Below are 19540 nucleotides of genomic sequence, written 5' to 3' on the forward strand. Positions count from 1 at the left end.
TAAGCTTAGACTTGGGTAAATAGAAAGTAGGATAAAGCGTAGGCACTTAAAAAAATCACGTAGGGTTCAACAATTACAATGGCATCTGGAGACTTGCCCCTTACGGCAAGTTTCGCTTTCCCATTATTACATCTAGGGACTCAGATGCTTGAAGAAAGAGGAGGAGGGAGAAGAGGAAGAAGAAGCCATTATTACCGGGAAGCTGGACTTCCCCGCAGAATTCAGGAAGGTTTTCTTTTTCTTCTTTTTTTTTTTCACGGACTATAAGGCCAAGAAAATGTTAAGAAAGTGCCATAGATGGACCACACTCACCATATTGCCAGTGATCTCCTGCAAAAGGATCTTCGGTTCACAAGGGAAAAGTTTATGCCAACCACAAATCCCGGCCAGTATGACTCTCATGGCTTCAAAACTCATCAGGCACAAAACAGTTATTCCTCCCTCTGATCTCTTTCCACTGCATTCATTTGTTACTGCAAACTGCCAGAACAGAACTCGGCAGAAAGGATAAGAGAGGAACGAATGAGCTTGGGTCACTTCTCATGTCTATGGCATTCTTGGTAGAGGTTGAGGTAGAGAGGAGATGGGGCATCTGTTTCTTCTTGAGTTTTGCTCATTTTCATGTATCCCAGTTGGCACTGTAAGAGTCGGGTAGATGGAAGGGAAGATCCTAGATGAAAGCCAGGGAGATAGCGACAGCTTTCCTGGGACCTGTGGAGGACAACCGGCTGGCTCTGTGCTCAGGAAGAAGTCTCACAGAGCACAGGGGGGTCATAAAACGGGGCCACGAGCCATTCACACACACACACACACACACACACACACACACACACAGTTGACGCACATTGGCCTGAATGGATTTTCCTTCACCTCAGAGTGAATAAATAGATTAAGAATACTTAAATCTGAAATGAAGATAAGAACCGGCTGAAGGAATGAGACATAATGGGGCTATAGGATAATTCTTCTACAAAACAGAAGGAGTTTCTTTCAAAGAAAACTGGCATTTTTCAAGTGTACAAAGAAACATCGGCTCTCTGAAACAGAATTGGAATACAATCAAGAGAGAATGGGATGGGATAAAAAAGACAAAGTAAGGAAATAAAGAAGAGAATGGGCAAGAAAAAGAAAAGTCACAAGGAAATTAAAAATGCAATTGCAGAATTAAAACCATTAATGGCGGAAGGAAAGACAGATTTGGCTTTACAAACATGGAATCAGTATGTGAAGACAACTGAGAGGCTGTGAATAATGTTTAGGAAGAGTGATGCATGAAAGAAGTGAGGAAGTGGAATGATAGGATGGAAATCGGGAAGAATTTTTAAGAATTGTAGGTACACCATTAAAACACATCAGAACAAGTGAAACAGACAAGTGATTAATAAATGGAAGAACATTTCCATGAAAGAGAGGTAATGTTAACCTTTCTGGATTTTGGCTCTGAATGGACCTCTCTGACATGCCACCTTCCTTCAGACCTCTTAAATTCACCTGCATACATATTAATGCAACTTACTATCTAACTGTAGCATCATAGGGTATTTAAGATAGAGAGTATTTCATTCTTTGACCACTCCAAAAATCTCTTCCATAAAAATATTTGCAGTGCTGAGAGTCATTAATCTCTTAGCCTTTTCCTTTCTAGGTCAGACACCAGTAATCCATTTTATTTTTTCTTCAATAACCAGTTTTCTATGGAAATAATCATCTGTGATAGTCTTCTATGGTAGCACAGCATTCTTTTGTAAGATATGGTTACATCAGTTGAATATGGTAGTGTAAAATGTGTGAGAGAAAATAGACTGTGGTAAATACGTTGCTTCTATTTCTTGCATATCAATCTCTTTTAACATTTTGGTATTAACATATTTATATTTCAGGAGTCAAAGAATAAATATCAGCATTGGAATATCCTTATTTGGAGATTTTAAAAAAATTGTTCTAAAATATACATAACATAAAATTTACCTTTTTAACCATTTTAAGTGTACAGTTCAGTAACATTAAGTACATTCATGTTGTGCAACCATCATCACTATCTATCCCCAGAACCTTTTTCATCCTCAAAAACTGAAACTCGATACCAATTAAGCAATTATTCCCCATTGCCCTATTTTCCTAGCCAATGGCAACCACCATTCTACTCTGTCTCTATGGATTTGACTACTCTATGTACCTCATATAAATGGAATTATACACTATTTGTACTCTCTTGACAGGCTTATTTTATAGAACATAACATCTTCAAGTTTCACCCATGTTGTAGCATGTGTCAGAATGTCCCTCCTTTTCAAGGCTGTGTAATATTCCACTGTATGCATAGACCACATTTTATTTTTCATTCATCTGTTGATGCATCCTTGGGTTGCTTTCATATTTTGGCTATTGTGAATAATGCTGCTATGAACATAGGTATCCAAATATCTGTTCAAGTCCCTGCTTTCGATTTTTTTGGAGAGTGGATTTGCTGGATCATTTGGTAATCTATGTTTAATTTTTTGAGGAACCACCATACTGTTTTCCACAGTGGCTGCATTAGCTTACATTCCCACTAGTCGTGCACAAGGGTTCCAGTTTCTCCAGGGTCTTGGCGATCTTCAACACATTTTTTTTCTCTAGATGGAATGATTATGAGTTGAGAAAGACAGGAAGATCTAGGCAACCTTTAAAACCCCACATGTCTTGTCACCTGTGATGCATTGTCTTCAAGAAAGAGCTTAGTGAATAGTTCTCTGCTTGCCCCAAAGAGTTAATAAAACTTTTATCAATATGTGGCTTTCTCTTAGAGAACACATTAAATGCCCAACCGAACTTTTCAATACTCATAGCAATATCTCATTCAATGCATATGCATCCCCAGTTCTGCTATTGATACTATAAAAATGAAGTATCTGGAGGATGGAGAGACTGTTACATTTATTTGGTATTGGTGTGTTCAAATGGAAATAAAAATAGAAGGGTCTTGTCTTAGGTTAATTCCCCTAAAACAGACCCCAACATGGAGATCTGTGTAAAAGTGATTTATTATGAAGTGCTTCCAGGAGAGACCTTTAGGGGAATGGGGGAAGAGGGAAAGAGAAAGGAGGCAAGCCAAGCAAGGGTAGCATGTCTAGGGTGCAATACTGTGGAGCCCTGTTTCTCCTCAGAGTCACTTGGGCTCAGTCCTGCACAGGAACTCTAGAGGTAAGTTGGGTTACACCACAGAGTTGTCCCAGTCAGGGGCAAAAGGGCCAGAGTATTCTGCAGCTATTGCTGAGGTGTGATCAGGCATTTCCAGCTCTCCTGTGCATGTAGGCAAAGTGGGTTCTGGCAGCCTGAGGCAGCCCCCCAACAAAAAGTCATGGCTATTGCCTGTTGGGATTGCAGCCCTACTGGGCATGTTCATGAAAATGGTAGAAGGATCCAAGGGGATACAGCAGAGCACTGTGGCCTCTGCCACAGATGTCAAAAAAAGTATGTATCCTGAGGGTAAGAATAGACAGGGAGGGATGAGGGTCGGGTGCCTTTAATGTCAGCCATTTAATAAAAATAACTTGAAGAAAGAACTTTGTATCAAAACTTTATTTATTAAACAAAAAATGCACCATTGGAATAACATTTCTATAAAAAATGAATATGAGACTGTTCTACAGTGATTACAAAACCCCTTTTCCTCGTGTGGTAGTATACAAGATCGTGTGTAGAAACAGTCATCGTTTTAAACTGTAAGCAAGTATCCTTTCTCATAGAACAAGATTTACACTTAAATATTGCAATCACTAGTCTAATTTGGTTAACAATGCTAGAGTCTTGACAATTTAAAGAAACTCTTTGTAGGCTCAAAATACCTTTTTCTTTTTTTAAAAGGTGTTTTGTAGCAACAAAAAATTTCTTTTTTCCACTAAGGCTAGTTAAAGCTGTAGTATACCCATTTCTACCAAATAAACCTACCACTAGCACACTAACAATTTGAATTGCAAAGCCCTTTGAGAGAATGAGTAGCATTGATCTGCAAAATGCTAGCAGACTATTTTAGATTTGGTGTTATCTTGTCTGAATGACCCTGGAAAGGGAGAAGGTGGTAATGATGAAGCTTTAGCGGAGGCTTTGCCTGGATGCATCCTCATACTCAGCAAATGGACAATTCATTTCCAAAGTGGTCCCTCTGAGATATGGAACACTGCAGCTTTAATAGCCATATCTAGATTCCCAACCAGATCTCCCTTTTTATCATAAATTATCCAAAAAGAAGCCACTCTAAATAATAAATTAAATATTACTTATAAAAAGTACACCCCAGACCCACCCACCCATCCCCCAAACAAGCTGACAATTCACCAAGGTCAGAATTGTCAGGTTTACCCTACAATAATAAAAAACAGCCTTTCTCCTCCTCACCAACTTTCCTTTCTTGCATCTGAAAATAACACTTTCAGCACACAGTGAGATCCCTTGGCCCATGCATCTGTGACATCTTGCAGAGTTTTGCTGTTGCTTTCCAGCCAACAAAAAAATTATAGGATGACACTGTACAAAGGCTCTCTACTGAGAGCAGAAGAAGTCCTTCAGAGAGTGCGGCCAGAAGTCGCCAAGTGAACGTTACCCAGCGGCGGCAATGCAAAGCCCAGAAGTGATATCTATTTGCTGATATGGGCATGGTATTGGTCTCTTATGCAACCTCACTGACCAGGAAATACTCAGGCATTTCTTTTCATTACCTTTTGGAAGCAGGTATTTGGATAGCAAGGTACACTGAGGCATGGGAATGTGTATTTTTCATTGGAATGGAAAATTGCACAAAATAGCTACGATTTTCTAAGTAATGTAATTTAAAACGGGAACCCCGTGGAAAGCTCTTCTGTGCAATATTTAAGTGATTTCTGAAAGTCACTAGAGAAATAGACACCATGAGTAAAATGTTGCTTTGAAAGTAATTTTAAGAAGAGAGAGATGGCAGATGTGAGTATGCCTGCTTCTGAAGCTCTACTAGGTTACGGGCTCTGTATTGTATATATGGTTATGAACAGGCAAGGGAGGCTACTCTGGCCTTCAGGACGGTCTGTGATTGTATGAAGTCAACTAGTTGATTGAGGGAGGGAAAGCAACCTTGTTCCACATCTCTTTGAAAATTCAGAGGATTTTGTTTTCTCTAAACACACCTACAACTAGGAAATTTTTTCTATTTGTCTCTCTCTTATGGACTAGAAATGGAAATTCTAAGACCATAAGAAGTCTGAGTCTGGGATACAATTTCATCTGACATGATAAGGTGATTTCTTTAGAGGGGACATTTTTTGGTTGTTGTTGTTGGAGTGACAGTCCAGCTGCCGTATGAAACCCTCTGTTAAATTGGAGAAGACTTTAGATGTTTCTCTAAACAAAGTCAACAGCCAGATGTATCAAAAGGGTGGATAAGAATGAGCAACCATCTTCAAACACGGACTATGAAAGATTTCCAGAAAAACCTCTACTTAGGGATTCTTTATTGGAAAAGCTGTGAGTGCCAAACTTTAAAATTTCCAAATATTGATGGGAATGACACACTAATGCTGGACCACTCTCCTTTTGTAGCTCCTACTGAGGCAGAGGACCAAACACACACGTCATTTCAAGCAGCCCTTATTTTGAAGAGAAAAATGTTGTATCTAATCCCTTATGGGAAACTTTAATAAATTCACCTCTTAAATCCCTGGCTTGATTTGTTTCTCCTTTTTTTTTTTTTCCAGATTGTTCAATTGAGTGTGCATTTTATAATACCCAAAGGTGAAATTCCATTGTTTACATATTCTAGAAGCTTATAGCATATTCTACAAAGAGGTAGCTAGGACTCTTTTTTTTTTTTTTTTTACTGAATATGAATCACTAAGAAATATTTAACTTTTGGTTAGAGCATCCTCCTGCCTTATGCATTTTGAGCTCTCTACATTTTTGTGAGTTTAACAAATGCAGAAATTTCTAGAGGAAAGACAAATAGCTTTCTCATCGGTATGAAATACAAAAGAAAAATACCAGACTTTTTCAAGAGGATGCTCTTGCCTGACAGTTCAGCCCAATGCAGGGGAGTCCTGAGCATGCCCTGCCGAGTTTTATTTTCTTCTTTTGCAGGGGGAAATGAGTCCTGGTGGCAGAGCTGCTGGCTGGCTGTCAAGCATCGCCCTATGGGAGTCAGAGAGATTTATGAGCTTAAAGAGCTCTGTATGTTATGACCTAGGCTCGGAGCTAGGAACAAAATAGAGGCTATCTTGCAGTCTTCACAGATTGCTTCTTGTCAAGAGATCAGAAGACTGGGAAATTAAAAAGTTACCTGAAAATTTGAGCAGGCAATTATATATATATGTAAACTCTTTGAGAGAGTGGGGAGCAGAGCTTTACAAAAGTTGTGGCAAAGTCATTGCATATTAAAATCATGGGGTAAAGCACAGGAGAGTCTCTTGAGAGAATTTAAATGGATTCTACTATATCTTCAAAGCATGAAGCAAGACTTATTAGCAATACCAGTTACGAAAATAAACCATTGTATTTCTTTAGGAAGGAAGCTTCAAGAGCATGCACCAGAAATGTACCTTTTGCTGAAAACAAATAATGCATATTTTCATGTAGTTTTAAAAATTTTTATTTATTTAGGTCAGGGACTTTGACTAGAGTCATCGAGAATTTTGTGAAGAATGCTATTCTCTTGATTGTCCAGATACAGTCTATATTCAATCTGAAATTTGAGATTTGTAGCCCATTCCAAACAGAGCACTCAGGATGACATTCCTTGGATAACAAATACCATCAGAGAATGTTACTTGTTTATTAGTATTAGAAATGGGGGAGGCATTCTAGGACCTCGAGAGGGTAAAGCTAGCCTAATGAACATTTTCTGAAGTAATGAATTATTTCTGCAAGATTCAACATTATGTTAGGAAATGCCTTGTTCCCGGTCAGTGGAGGGTTGTCTACCTAAGTGTCCAGATTTTGAAGAAGAGTAATCTGCCCCATAGAATAACGTCACATAGCTCTTCAGAAGAACTTCAAGAAAATCTTAGTAAATTGAATAAGCACTCTTGTTGAAGGAACAATTTCACAAATGGACCGGACATTCTAATGAACCATTTGAACAAGCCCTCTCTTTGACATCAGATTTCCTTCCCGACATAAAACTGTAAAAAAATAATCTGAATTATTACTTCTGTTACAGTGCCATTTTGCTCAAAATATTTTATTCAGGGATTCATATATAATTACCCACCTAATAAAAGGAGCTATTAGGTTGTAAAGATCCTATCCCTTCCATGCTCTTTTAAAATTATGACCTACTCAAGCTTGAAATCAAAGAGAGCTGAAAGGAATAATTCAGCTGAAACTCTCTTATTGGGTTTTCAAGTTGCCTAACTGATAAATATGCAAACTAGCTCCCTTTTGGCAATTCAGCTGCATAAACAGGGATTAACTCCAAATGCGGCTGAAAATTCAGAAACTAAAGGGTGCACACAAAATGTTCTTAATTTCACCTAGTTCCAAGCTGTAGATAAACATGGTGTTAGAAGTTTAAAATTCTAGTTCAATGAAGACGCAGCTCTGAAAAGTATCCACTGGATTTATAATGTGTCAGAAGTATCAAGTGACACCTTGCCCTCTGCTCCTCTCTGACTCGGCAGGCATAGTGTAGAAGGTTCCCTTGACAACAGGGCCTGGTGGTCGCCACTGACCAATACTGCCCCCTCTAAGTCAGTGAGGAGCCTGTTGGCAGAAGTGACATCACTCAAGAACAGGTACCGTTTGAAACTGCCTTCCATTTTCTCTCCCTTCCTCAGGGCCTGTTCTCAGGGAGTCTGCCATTTCCACAGAGGGTGACAGGGATGTTGGTCAGGAGGCCAAGCGATGTGTGGAGCTGGCCACCTCGCCCAAGGCTGGCTGCCAAGGAGAACTCAGGGAGGGACAGGATGAAGGGGGGGAGCTCTTCCGGCCCGACTTCTGAGGAAGATGGCCGTGGTGAAGCTTTGAAATGTCATCACAGTGTGATATGGCACAAAAGCCACCCCAATTGAAAAGTGTCCTATAACAAGCTTAAGCACGTAATTACCGTGTGTTTGAGAAGACTGCATATTGTATCCTCTTTCAGGAAACAGACTGCTGCTGGTGGGATGCCCCTAGTTGCAGATTTTTACTTCCCTGTTCTCCAGACATAAATATTAACCAAGGGTGGATTTACAAATATTTGCTGAAATGGGTGAATTTTACCGCCACTGGCTAATATCCACCACCTGTGCAAGATGAATGTCTGAGTTATAAAACATAAGCATTCGCTGCCTTTTGTTTACTTATTTACTCTTTGTGCTGTCAAGAAAACATCCAATCCTTTGGTGCTATGTGGCAAGAGAATTTCCATGGGTGCTCTGTACTTTGAAGTTGAAAACAAAATAATGAGCTTGCACTGATTTGCCATGGCATGGTACAGGCTTGGATAATGCACTTGCATTTTGTAAGACTAGACCTACACAGAAAGGAAATGACAGGCCTCAGTGAAGGAAAACCCAAGCCTTAGTTAGGACAGTGTGGTCACTGCAGTGGCAAAGACCCAGGACTCGGCTAGCAGCTTCAGCCTAGACATTGCAGTGAGGATGGATCTTTGCTTTTGCTTAGGGACCCCATGGTCACCATTGTGAATTTCCTGATACCTATGAAAGAAGGGACGCTTTTTCCCTCTGAAATGCTTCAGGATCTTCCATAACTGAGTGGTCCTGATGGTTGATCTGTACACTGGTTAAGAGTTCTTGGACACAGGTGTGCTGCTTATGGGTAATTGGTATGCTGCAAAGTTCCCAGAAAAATACACCTCATCAATTGGGTGAGACGTGTTAAAAGGCCGAGCCTGTGATTGCATTAAGTTGCTTCATTAGCCCTTCCAAGCTTGCCATCTGCTCACTCAAATCATCCTGTTCATACACCTGCAGAAAGAACGAGAACAAAGAGTTAGGACAGGTGAAGGGGCACCTAGGTGGCTCAGTCGTTAAGTGTCTGCTTTTGGCTTGGTTCATGATCCCAGAGTCCTGGGATCAAGCCCCGTGTCGGGCTCCCTGCTCTGCGGGAAGCCTGCTTCTCCCTCTCCCACTCCCCCGGCTTGTGTTCCTGCTCTCGCTATCTCTCTCACTGTCAAATAAATAAATAAAATCTTTTTTTTTTAAAGGACAGGCGAATATCGATACCTCCTTTTATGAAGGCAGTGGCCACATCTAGTTGGTTTACTTTGTATTATCAAGCATGACACAGTGGCCCACAGCCATAGCAAGAGGCTGTGCTCAGAATATAATCACTGAATGAAGATGCTGGTAATAAAAGAGGTAGTGATGAGAGGAATGACTGCATCGTGTTTCACTAACTTCATCCCTGTGTTGAGGAAAAAGCTTTAGAGTAAAAAAAAAAAATCTCATTTCACATCAAGTTCTACCACCATAGAACTGTATGGTCTCGGATAAGTTAGTAAGCCTCTCTGATCCAAAGCTTTTCTCAGCTATAAAATGATGATGGTCATCTATTTCATAGGCTATTCTGAGCACCTTGTGGCCTGTTTAGTGACTATCACAGTGACCAGCACATGGTGCATATTCAGTATGTTACTCCTTTTTCCTTTCCGTAGGTCACCCAGCAGGATCTGAACAGAATGTCTATCACCATGTTCCTTTTTTTCATAACACAACGAATGTACATTTTTTTTTGATGCTGATTGTATTTATTTGTCACTCATAGAAAATCTCATTTTTGACTGGACTCAGAGGTAGAAGCTCTCAGAGATGACAGCCTCCGTCTCTTGGCAATCTGTTCCTGGCGTTTTTCTTTGGCCTCCTTCATTCTCTTGGCCAAAAGTTTAGCATATTCTGCAGCCTCTTCCTTATTTTTCTTAGTGCGCTGCTTCTTCAAAGCAATACGCTGCCGTTTGTGCTGGAGGACTCGTGGACTAACAAGACGCTGAATCTTAGGCGCTTTGGTTCTAGGTTTCTTCCCTTCTTTGTTTAGGGGCTTTCTCACAACATACTGGCGGACATCAGCTTCTTTAGAGAGATTGAAAAGTTTGCGGATTCTGCTGGCTCTTTTGGGCCCCAGGCGACGAGGCACAGTAGTATCAGTGAGTCCAGGAATATCCTTCTCCCCTTTTTTACAATGACCAAGTTGAGAACACTGAGATTGGCATCCACAATGCAACCCGAACAGATTTGCGCTTTCTCTCTCCAGTCTGCCTTGGTCTATAGCAGGAATGCCCCTTACTCAGCAGCAGGCGGACACGGCCATGGGTCTAGACACCCTGCTTCATGGGGAAGCCTTGTTTGTCATTGCCACCACTGATTCGGACCACATAACCCTTCCATTCTTCACCCAGAGCATCAGCAGCAACTTCTGTGGCCAAATGCTTCTCATAAAAGGTACGAAGTTTGCGTTCATCGTCCACTTCAATGAGTTTCTGGCAGCCAGTAGCTGGGAAAGAGATGTTCAGCTTCATCCTGAAGCAGCCTACCGTCTCCAAGGCGCCACGAAAAGGAGACGTATGTACATTTTTGTGTGGGAGTTTGATGGACTTTGCCTTGGCCAGTGAAAGGTCTGAGGATTATGACTTTAGTTTGTATGTGAAAACAAAATTCTCACCCCAAACCAGAGTTGCCTGTATGCACAGTTGTATAGGCAATATTCTAGCACATTTGATTGGTGGGTACAATGAAGAGCTTGAACTGAGGAAGTCTTGGAAGTCTTAGTGAACGTACTCTCTAGAACTCTTACTGGGGGTCACGGGAATCAGGTCATTAGTAATACTGGATCATTAGTTATCACAGAACAGATACCCCCCATTGCTGGCCTCAGGAATTCTGATGCAGTTAAGTATAAGATGGTTACAATCTCTCTCTCTCTCTTTAAAGCTTCCCAAGTAATTTTGATGGCTAGCCAGTGGAGGGAATAAGGCTGTGGTACTGATTGGAATCCCAGGTCTTTCATATACTTGCTCATTTTGAGTCTGTCCTCTTATGTGTCGAATGGGAATAACAAGCTTGCCTCACTGGGTAGCTGGGAGGATTCAATAAGTCAGTCTTGGTGGGTATTACCTACTCAATAAATGTTAGTTTTTCTTTTCTTTTCCAACATACCCTTTATTTTGAATAATACAGACCTGTCCTGCTTGATTATTCTTGGCTATCAATTTGATTAAGTTATTGAAACAATGAGGCCTGAGTCATGATTTCTAGCTCTGTGTAGGATGGAAAGTGTTACTCACTACCCGGTCAGAATGGGTATCTAATCCTGCCAAATAAATACCGTTGATCCCAAGAGCACACCACTAGAGATTATATGGGGGATGGGCACTAACTCACTCTAGCCACTAAGGAAACAGCTCGGAATGCATGATATTAAATATGTTGAAAATGGTACCTTCTTATAGAAATCTCAGCATACCAATGAACGGTCATATACCACATAATCTCCAGAGCTTAATGGGGATTGAAAAGTAGCCATTTTTGCTCAAAAGACTGGTCTACATATAAAGGGAGAGGTTGAAGGGAGGTGATCAGTTGGTAACTCATTTCTTAACTGTTGTTTGGGTTTTCTTTTTTTTGAATTGTCTAGCTATCATTGTCCAACGCAGCAACCACTAGCAATATGTAACAACTGGATTTCTGAAATGTGACTAGTCTGAATTGAAATGTGTGTGTGTATATATATATATATATATATATATATATAAAATACACACCAGATTCTGAACACTTGGTACAAAAATGTAAAATATCTTTTTGACAAATTTTTTGTATTTATAGCATGTTGAAATGATAACATTTTGGAAATACTGGGTTAGATGAAAGACAGTATTAAAATTAATCTCATTTATTTTCACATCTTTTAATGTGGCTTCTAGGAAATTTAAAATTACACATGTAGTTCACATTATACTTCTGTAGGGCAGTGTTGATCTAGTTTATTTGCCCTGTTTCTGTGTATCCTTTAATGTATAATCTTACTGCTTTTAATAGTATAGCTTTGACTGTCACTCTTTAGAATCAACCTTAAATACAAATATGGGCCACCTGACATAATTCCTTATGAGATGAGATATATTACATAAATTTAGGAATTTGACCTGACTTGAGGTACACCCAACAGCCCCGAGACTAAACGAATATTGCACTATAAATTTGAACCTTTTTAAAGTATACGAAATGTATATTAATCATATAACAGACTTCTGCCAAACATTCACACACATACACATAGCCAGATTCCTTGGTTTCCATGTTGTTAAAATACCTTATGGTTTGCAGTACCAAAAACGATAAAGTCAAGAAAAAAATTTATTGTTCATTCAAATGAGATGATTCTAACTTGTTTTTCTCATCTTTTTTTTCTCCCCTTCCACTGTGACTTTTCAAGATATATGATATGATAGTTCTTTGTTCTCGTTTTAAATGCTTTCTCTTGAAATATATTCAGAAACACTCCAGAGTTTTGTAAATCTCTGCCTTTAGGCAACATCTTTTCTTTTTTTTTTTTTTTAAAGATTTTATTTATTTATTTGAGAGAGAGAGAGAGAGAGAGAGAAACAGCATGAGAGGGGAGAAGGTCAGAGGGAGAAGCAGGCTCCCCGCTGAGCCGGGAGCCCGATGCGGGACTCGATCCCGGGACTCCGGGATCATGACCCGAGCCGAAGGCAGTCGCTTAACCAACTGAGCCACCCAGGCGCCCCTAGGCAACATCTTTTCAAATCTCTCTTATAATGCATTTTTGGGAGAACTCTTAAACTCTCTTTTGCTCTCTCAAAATTTAGATTTTTTTGGTCTCCATTTATTTTCTTTCTGAGTTTTCTAATTTGATCACATTTTAGCTTCTTCCTCTAGTTAGCAAACGTTTTCTCTCAAATAACTAAATTTTCTCCTCTTATTTTCTAATTATGTCAGTTCCTTCTCTTTTTTCTTCTTAAACGCCTTCCTTCATTTTTTCATTTTGTATTTTTTTCTTCTCAATTCTATATTTCTAGGCTACTGTGTGATTTTAGAAGTGACGTGTCTGATAACTTCAGAAAAGTTTTCAGAGTATAGTTTTTGTTACTATTTTGTTGTTGTTGTTTTAAAGAATCATCATATATGTAGTCAAATGCCAAGGTATGTCAACCCTTTGCAAGGAAATACATATATACACCTATATGTGTATGTATGTATGTAAAGTCACACATTCTTTAAATCTGCTTGATTTTTAAGATTGCTTTTTAAGTATAGCAATGGTCACTGCTTCACCTGACACAGCATAAATTTCAAGGATAGCCTTACATTGGCTGGATCCTCTGTTGCTTTGTGGCTCTCCTCGGATACTTCAGGGGCCGTTGGCACAGATACAGGAAGCAAAGGAGATCTTGCCTTTCCAGCCAACCCAAGAGAGGCTGTTTTAACATGAGTCTTGGGAAGAGTAGGCCCTGAAATAGAAAACACAGAGTGATGAAAGTAATGTATAAAACATTCTGGGGAGCAATCTCTCAAGCGTGGAAGCCAACTCCAGTGGGTTGCCATTGATTTTAGATTATTGTTCATTCTGTAGTATAGAGATGAATTATGACACAATGAATGGGCTCATTTTATTTCTATTGAATGGAAGACAAATTCTGATTAGACCTCTCCAGACGAAGCTCCACCAGTCATATGTAATTTCAAGTGGATTCCAAATCATGCTGTGAAAGGTTGCCTGGGAGCTCCAGACTGTTCATCATACCCTACAGAGTGTCAGTGGAACTCATTTGGTGCCAGTCCCAGCTTTGGGCCAGAAAGCCCTGTGCTAGCTTGCCTAAGCAAAGCCTCAGTTGTTTAACAGCATCAAGGAATATTTGTACAGTTAAAAGAGATGGTCACTCTTGACCTATAAATGACTATTAGTTGTTATAGTAAAAGAAAGTCCTACTGGCTAAACTCATAGAATCTCATTATTAATTCTCTTTTGGGAAAGAAAAAAGATATTATTCTGTCCTGATCAGTATAGCTTCTCTCAATAAAACAAAATCATTTGTGAGAATTGCTGAGTTTCTACAAGATGACATTTCTGTCTGTTATAATGGCTACCTTTTGTTTTTGGATCTGAAATTTGCCTTATAAATCCTGCTTAGCTTATAGCAGTAATTAATATAATTTGTCCTTATAGCCTAAAATAAAGGTTTTATGAAGGCTTATTGAATTGGCTAGTATACCTCACATACCTAAGGACTTTGTCATTCTGAGCTTTGTAACCAAAACCTCAACACAGAGGGTATTGAATTAAACCACAGAAAGAAGTTTGCTTGAGTTCTTTTGTATCATCAACAATGAGTTCTAATGATCCCAATGGTCTGTTAATATGTATTTTGGGGAAACTGTTTTGTTCTGATCATACTTTGGTAAATATAATTCCAGTTAATAAAACTCAGAGGTTATTTTACAATTAAAGAAATTGTGGGCATTTGTTTATTGGGAAAAATAAGGAGAACAGTCTAAGAGGCCAGCAATTAGGTATATGCTACCCAAAATAATGATAAATCATAATATAGCACCTTTTCTCATACCTTCATATTTACATGGCCTAGCATGAATTCCTTCATACTTATATTCTTTCACTCTTAAACTTCAGGGATCAAAAGTTTGCAGTTGGAGTGACTTATCACTAGAGGGTGATCTTAAGTTTTTGGTAGCTCAGATGAAAAGAAATATAGAAACAGGAGGAATGTGAATCATTTTCTTTAAGAGAGGAAATAATATTTACTGAGTGTCTACTAAGCTCCAGACCTATGGTAAGCACTTTAAGTCATTTTAGGCCAAAAAACATAGTGGGGAAGAATTTGGGATTTATCAGTCCAGTCTAAATCCAGATCCTGGAAAGCTCAACTATGCACTAGCCATGTAATCCCTTGGTCAACTGATTTAACATCTGTTAGCCTGTTTCTTCTTCTGTAAAATGGGAATGATAATTTGGGAGGGATTAAATAAGATTATGTAATTAAAGGGGCTGATCCCTATAACTTGTTCAAAGAGGGCAACCTATTACGAATATTTAATTGTCAAAACAATATGTGAATTTTTAGTTCACATATGAGGATGTTAAAGTGGAGAGAAGAAACAAAGTAACTTACCCAAGCTCACACATTTAGGAAAGGGCAGGTAGGTTTGTACCAAGATCTATCTAACTCCACTGAGCAAATTAAGGGTTTATCATTAATAGGTTGATCTAGCCCATCCAATTGAAGTTAGCTTTTTGAAGAAGCAATGTAGAAGACCATGAGATCTAGTTCAAAGACTATAAGTAACTTCAGGGTAGAAACTACTTATTATATTGTTTTGTGTTTTCTCATGGTTGAATTGAGTTTTAACATAAAGGGGGAAACAACATTCTAATAAACTCCAGCATCGATTTAAACTACTTTTATTACTATGCTATTTAAATATATACAAGCAGAACACGTGGCAGAGCTTTTATAAACTTGTAATTCTTATACTAAGCTATAAAACCAAAACACATTTAAAATTAAATAGCAAAGTCCTAGAAAAATAGCACTATTTCAATTAACATCATTAATTTAATATGATGAACGAGTTGGTTTGGCTAAAACAAAACAGCCATATAAATGTGGTACTGACTGCTATGGCACAAATCATTTTGGGTTGGTCTTATATGCTCAGTTTAAGACTACCAATTTCCTCTGGTTGAATAACAGGAAAACCTTCTTTCTTCTGGAGAATGTAATGCTAGCTGGTCTCCACTGGATGTGAACAAACTCTTTGTATATTAAGTCTCCCTCTGTCATTTTCTCTTTAGCTTCTGACTATAAACGCAATGTTTCTGGAGCTAACTTAGTTCTAAGCTCAAATACAAAGGCAGAACTAAAACCCCTGGCAAAGTGGTGCTATAAAATGGCTCTCCAGAGGCTCCAATATGCGTAGTTCACATTAATATTGTAGGTGATTACTTAAGTGAAAGCACAAAGTTTAAAGAGGAATTTTATTGAGGACTGGTGAACCTTGAGAATCGATCTAGTGAACCCCTACTTTGAGTCACATTTCCTGAATTATGCTTATCTTCCCTTCTAAAATGTTCACCATATTCTGCTTAAACCTGAGTTTAGCTTTATTGCCATAGAAAGCTGCTTCTCTTAGAACGTTCCATGAGCCACCTCTTCCTTCCCTATATTTAATAGAGTAGGTGCATTTTAAAAACTAACACAGATTTCTGGACATATCTTTTATCTATTTATTTTTGCTACGATTTTGACTTGGGTGTTCTTGATTATGAAATCTATTTTATATTTTAAATTTTTTTAGCTTTGAAATTTTTATTATACATATATATGTATATTTAAAGATTTATGTATTTATTTTAGAGACAGAGAGCACGAGAGGGAGGAGCAGAGGGAGAGGTAGAGAGAATCTCAAGCAGACTCTGCCCTGAGCTCAGAACCCAACAGGGGCTCCTTCTCATGACCTTGAGATCATGACCTGAGCCAGAACCACAAGTTAGACACTCAACCGACTGTGCCACCCAGGCTCCCCCTTGGTTTAAGATTTTTAATAAACTAAACTATGTTTGAAAAATTTAACTCTTAAACACATGCAGTGAATATCTAACGCATATTGTGAATCAATTCACTTTAACATAGATATCTACAGAGAATGACACAAGAAGAAGTCAATGACAAAGGCAGGGCTTATTATGTAGGAAATTCAAACAAGCTGGGCCTATTTTATACCAGGAAACACACAAAAATAAAGATTATTTTAGAATTTATTAAGCTGTTCTGTAAAATTCCATAATGTTTATTTGACTACCTTTTTGTGTGGTTTTGCATGTGGAAAAATTACAGTTCCCACTATAAAAGTATATTTTAATGGTGTATTTTCTGTCCTGGAGCTTAAACACTTGGGCAGATCCACAGTGCATTATATTGTATCTAAAATACTTATAGTATTACAATATGATGCAAGTAGGCCTAGAGAGTACCATAACTCAGACCTATTAGAAAGAAGGTCATTATAATTGATTTTCTCTAGTGTCCAGGCAACAGTTATACATTCTGGAACCTACTGAGTGTTGAACAATATATAAGACGCTGCATTTTACAAGAGAAACTAAAGACAGTGTCTTGGCTTCAAAGACCACACAGAGTGTTTAAACCTCAAGTAGCTGCCTTTTCTCAAGTAATATTCACAAATTTCAAAGAAATTCAGAATGCTGTCCCCTCAAGGGCTCTTGGAGTTCATCTAGTGACCTTCCCTTTATGTTGCTGAACAGAACACCAAGATCCCTGGAGATCAAAGGATCAAGGTCAAATTAATTTCAATAAAATTCCAGGATAGGCGAAGAATTTGAACAGTTTTTAGAGTTCATTATTAGCAGGGTTTGTCTGATGTACTTTATGGCCTTAAATATTTTTCTTTCCCTTTGCTGGATGGGGAACTAAGAAAAGACTATGAGGGACATTTCCCGGGAGAGATTTACCAATAGCCAAAAAGATAACGTTGGTCTCAAAACTGTCCTTTAGTAAAGGGGAGCAGATGTTGTAAAACAAAGACTTCTATGAAAACGTGCTGTATTCAAAAGCTGATGCCCATTCTCTTGGGTGGGCACTAACTCTGCTCCTATGCTATGTTTGTGTTTTGGTAGATTCAGCATTTTCTCCTCTGAACCGCCAATGTTTCAAGCCTGGACACTGGTGAACAATGGGTCCTTACAGGCTCCCCGTGCTGAGCTTCTCTCCTTACTTATGTACTTGTAGTTCTCCTTGTGTTAGTGGCTCCCGTCTGGATTTTCTAATCTGCATCCCTACCCTTCCACAGGACCGCGAGACATGCCTTTAATCCTTCACCTTGTGCTAGACAACTTACCAGTGGCTTGCCCCAATGGTTAAATTCCGAATCCATTTTCTTTCTCTTTTTTTAATTTTATTATGTTAATCACCATACATTACGTCATTAGTTTTTGATGTAGTGTTCCATGATTCATTGCTGAATCCATTTTCAACACCATTCAAACCAAGGAAACATCTTTTTATACAATCTGCAGTCTCATGGCATGAGCTCTGCTCAAGTGAGAAGACAGGGTAGTTATCCAGCATTCATATTAGAACGTGGCGGCTGGGAGCTCAGTCTGGTCTGAAGAGGACACTGGGAACCATCGTGCTGCCCCCCACCCACTGATGAATTGGGATTGTTGGAGCACCACTCATTTTGAGTCCGTTCCCTCATATTGAACCTTCCTAGATTTCAGTAACAGGGTGCTGGTGGTGGGGTCATTGCCACATTTCCTCTGCTGCTATTTGGCCTTTTCTACACTCTCCTCAGAAGCCAGTTTAAAAGCCAACTTTGTTCTTGCAGTCCTGTGCCCCCTGTTCTCTGTGTACTCATTCCTCTTCATGGGCCGCCGTAAGGCATGGTGGCCTTTGTCGTGCCCAGTGGTGTTTGTGACACACTGAAAGAGAACCACAATCTTACCTTCCCAAAGAACTAATGGAAACAGTAAGAATTAGAAAAAGCATTTACACCAGGGTATTAAACTTCTGTTCTTCAATGTTGAGCAACGATAGAGTTTTTGAGAGTTTTTCCTATTCTTTGTAGATCTAGGGAGTAACCAACAGAGAAATCTTCATATTTATTTCTTTGCTTTGGAGAACTGAACTTATGTTGATAATTGGTCTAAACACAAAAAAGAATTTCAATGAAACTTCTACGAGTTTTATCAGAGCAATATATGAAAGCAAAAGCAAATGAAAGACAAAAGTTAAATGAATTGTTTTCATGGCTCTCAGCCGCTAATTTAATATAATCTTAACCTGTCGGTCAAGATCCTCTGTGATCACTCCTAAACATGAAGAATGACTTTCGGATGTGAACAAGAATACCTGTGTAAGCTGAGGGCGGCAGCAAGTGATAAGAGGGTTGGCACTGCGTCTCTGAAAAATTCTCTTTCTGCAGATAGGCCTTTGAGAGATGAGGGTTTCCCAATTCTGAAGACCAAGCTGATCTTCATGAGAAAAGGTTTCCGACTTCCTGTATTATTTACTTTTTTTCCCATGATAGTAAAGTATGTATGATCTACGCAATAAATTCCAAGCACAGAATGTGTGTTAAAATAAACATCTAAATATTGAGGAAGAGTCCTAACCTGGGACTTCAGAGACCGAGTCATATAGTTTTGTAACTTTGGCTCAACAGCCTACTTTCTTTGGGTCTCGATTTCTTTAGAGCTATAAAGGTCAAACCATTTAATCTTTAAGCTATTAACTATAACATTATACAAGGAAGGAGAATACAGCTACTCTACCTATACCGAACTTTACATTTGGATTTCTTTGCTCTCCTTAAGATTCAGGAAGCACTAGTTAATCCATGGTAAAAAAAAATGAAAGAAATCTCCAGCAAGTAAACCCTTAAAATTCAGTTATAGTAATTTATGAGTTAAACTGTACTTTCTAGAAAAAAAAGTTCTATCATTTTCTCTTAAAGTTATTAATGAAAAGCATAACAATTATGGTTGTTTTGCTTTTTTATTTCAAACTAATAATGGACAGTTCGACTAAAAATAGGCAGTGTTA

At 38.7% G+C, this 19540-nt stretch overlaps 1 protein-coding gene and 1 pseudogene across 2 annotated transcripts in view; both read right to left on the reverse strand.

Moving 5' to 3' along the window:
- Window positions 1–3586: 3586 nt before the first annotated feature.
- DCC (DCC netrin 1 receptor) overlaps window positions 3587–19540 on the reverse strand; it is a 1171073-nt gene continuing 1155119 nt past the window's right edge. For both annotated transcript variants that reach the window (XM_073898173.1, XM_073898172.1), the window contains 2 exons: window positions 13269–13411; window positions 3587–8912 (listed from right to left, as the gene is read on the reverse strand). In XM_073898173.1, coding sequence (XP_073754274.1) covers window positions 8823–8912; window positions 13269–13411 — 233 coding nt within the window. In that variant the 3' untranslated portion in view covers window positions 3587–8822. The remainder of the gene's footprint in view (window positions 8913–13268; window positions 13412–19540) is intronic.
- Window positions 9699–10475, reverse strand: LOC112835297 (small ribosomal subunit protein eS6-like; annotated as a pseudogene).

This window comes from Callorhinus ursinus, unplaced genomic scaffold (assembly GCF_003265705.2).
Source record: "Callorhinus ursinus isolate GAN/ISIS: 27379988/994484 unplaced genomic scaffold, GSC_fseal_2.0 scaffold11, whole genome shotgun sequence".
NCBI classification, from domain to species: domain Eukaryota; kingdom Metazoa; phylum Chordata; class Mammalia; order Carnivora; family Otariidae; genus Callorhinus; species Callorhinus ursinus.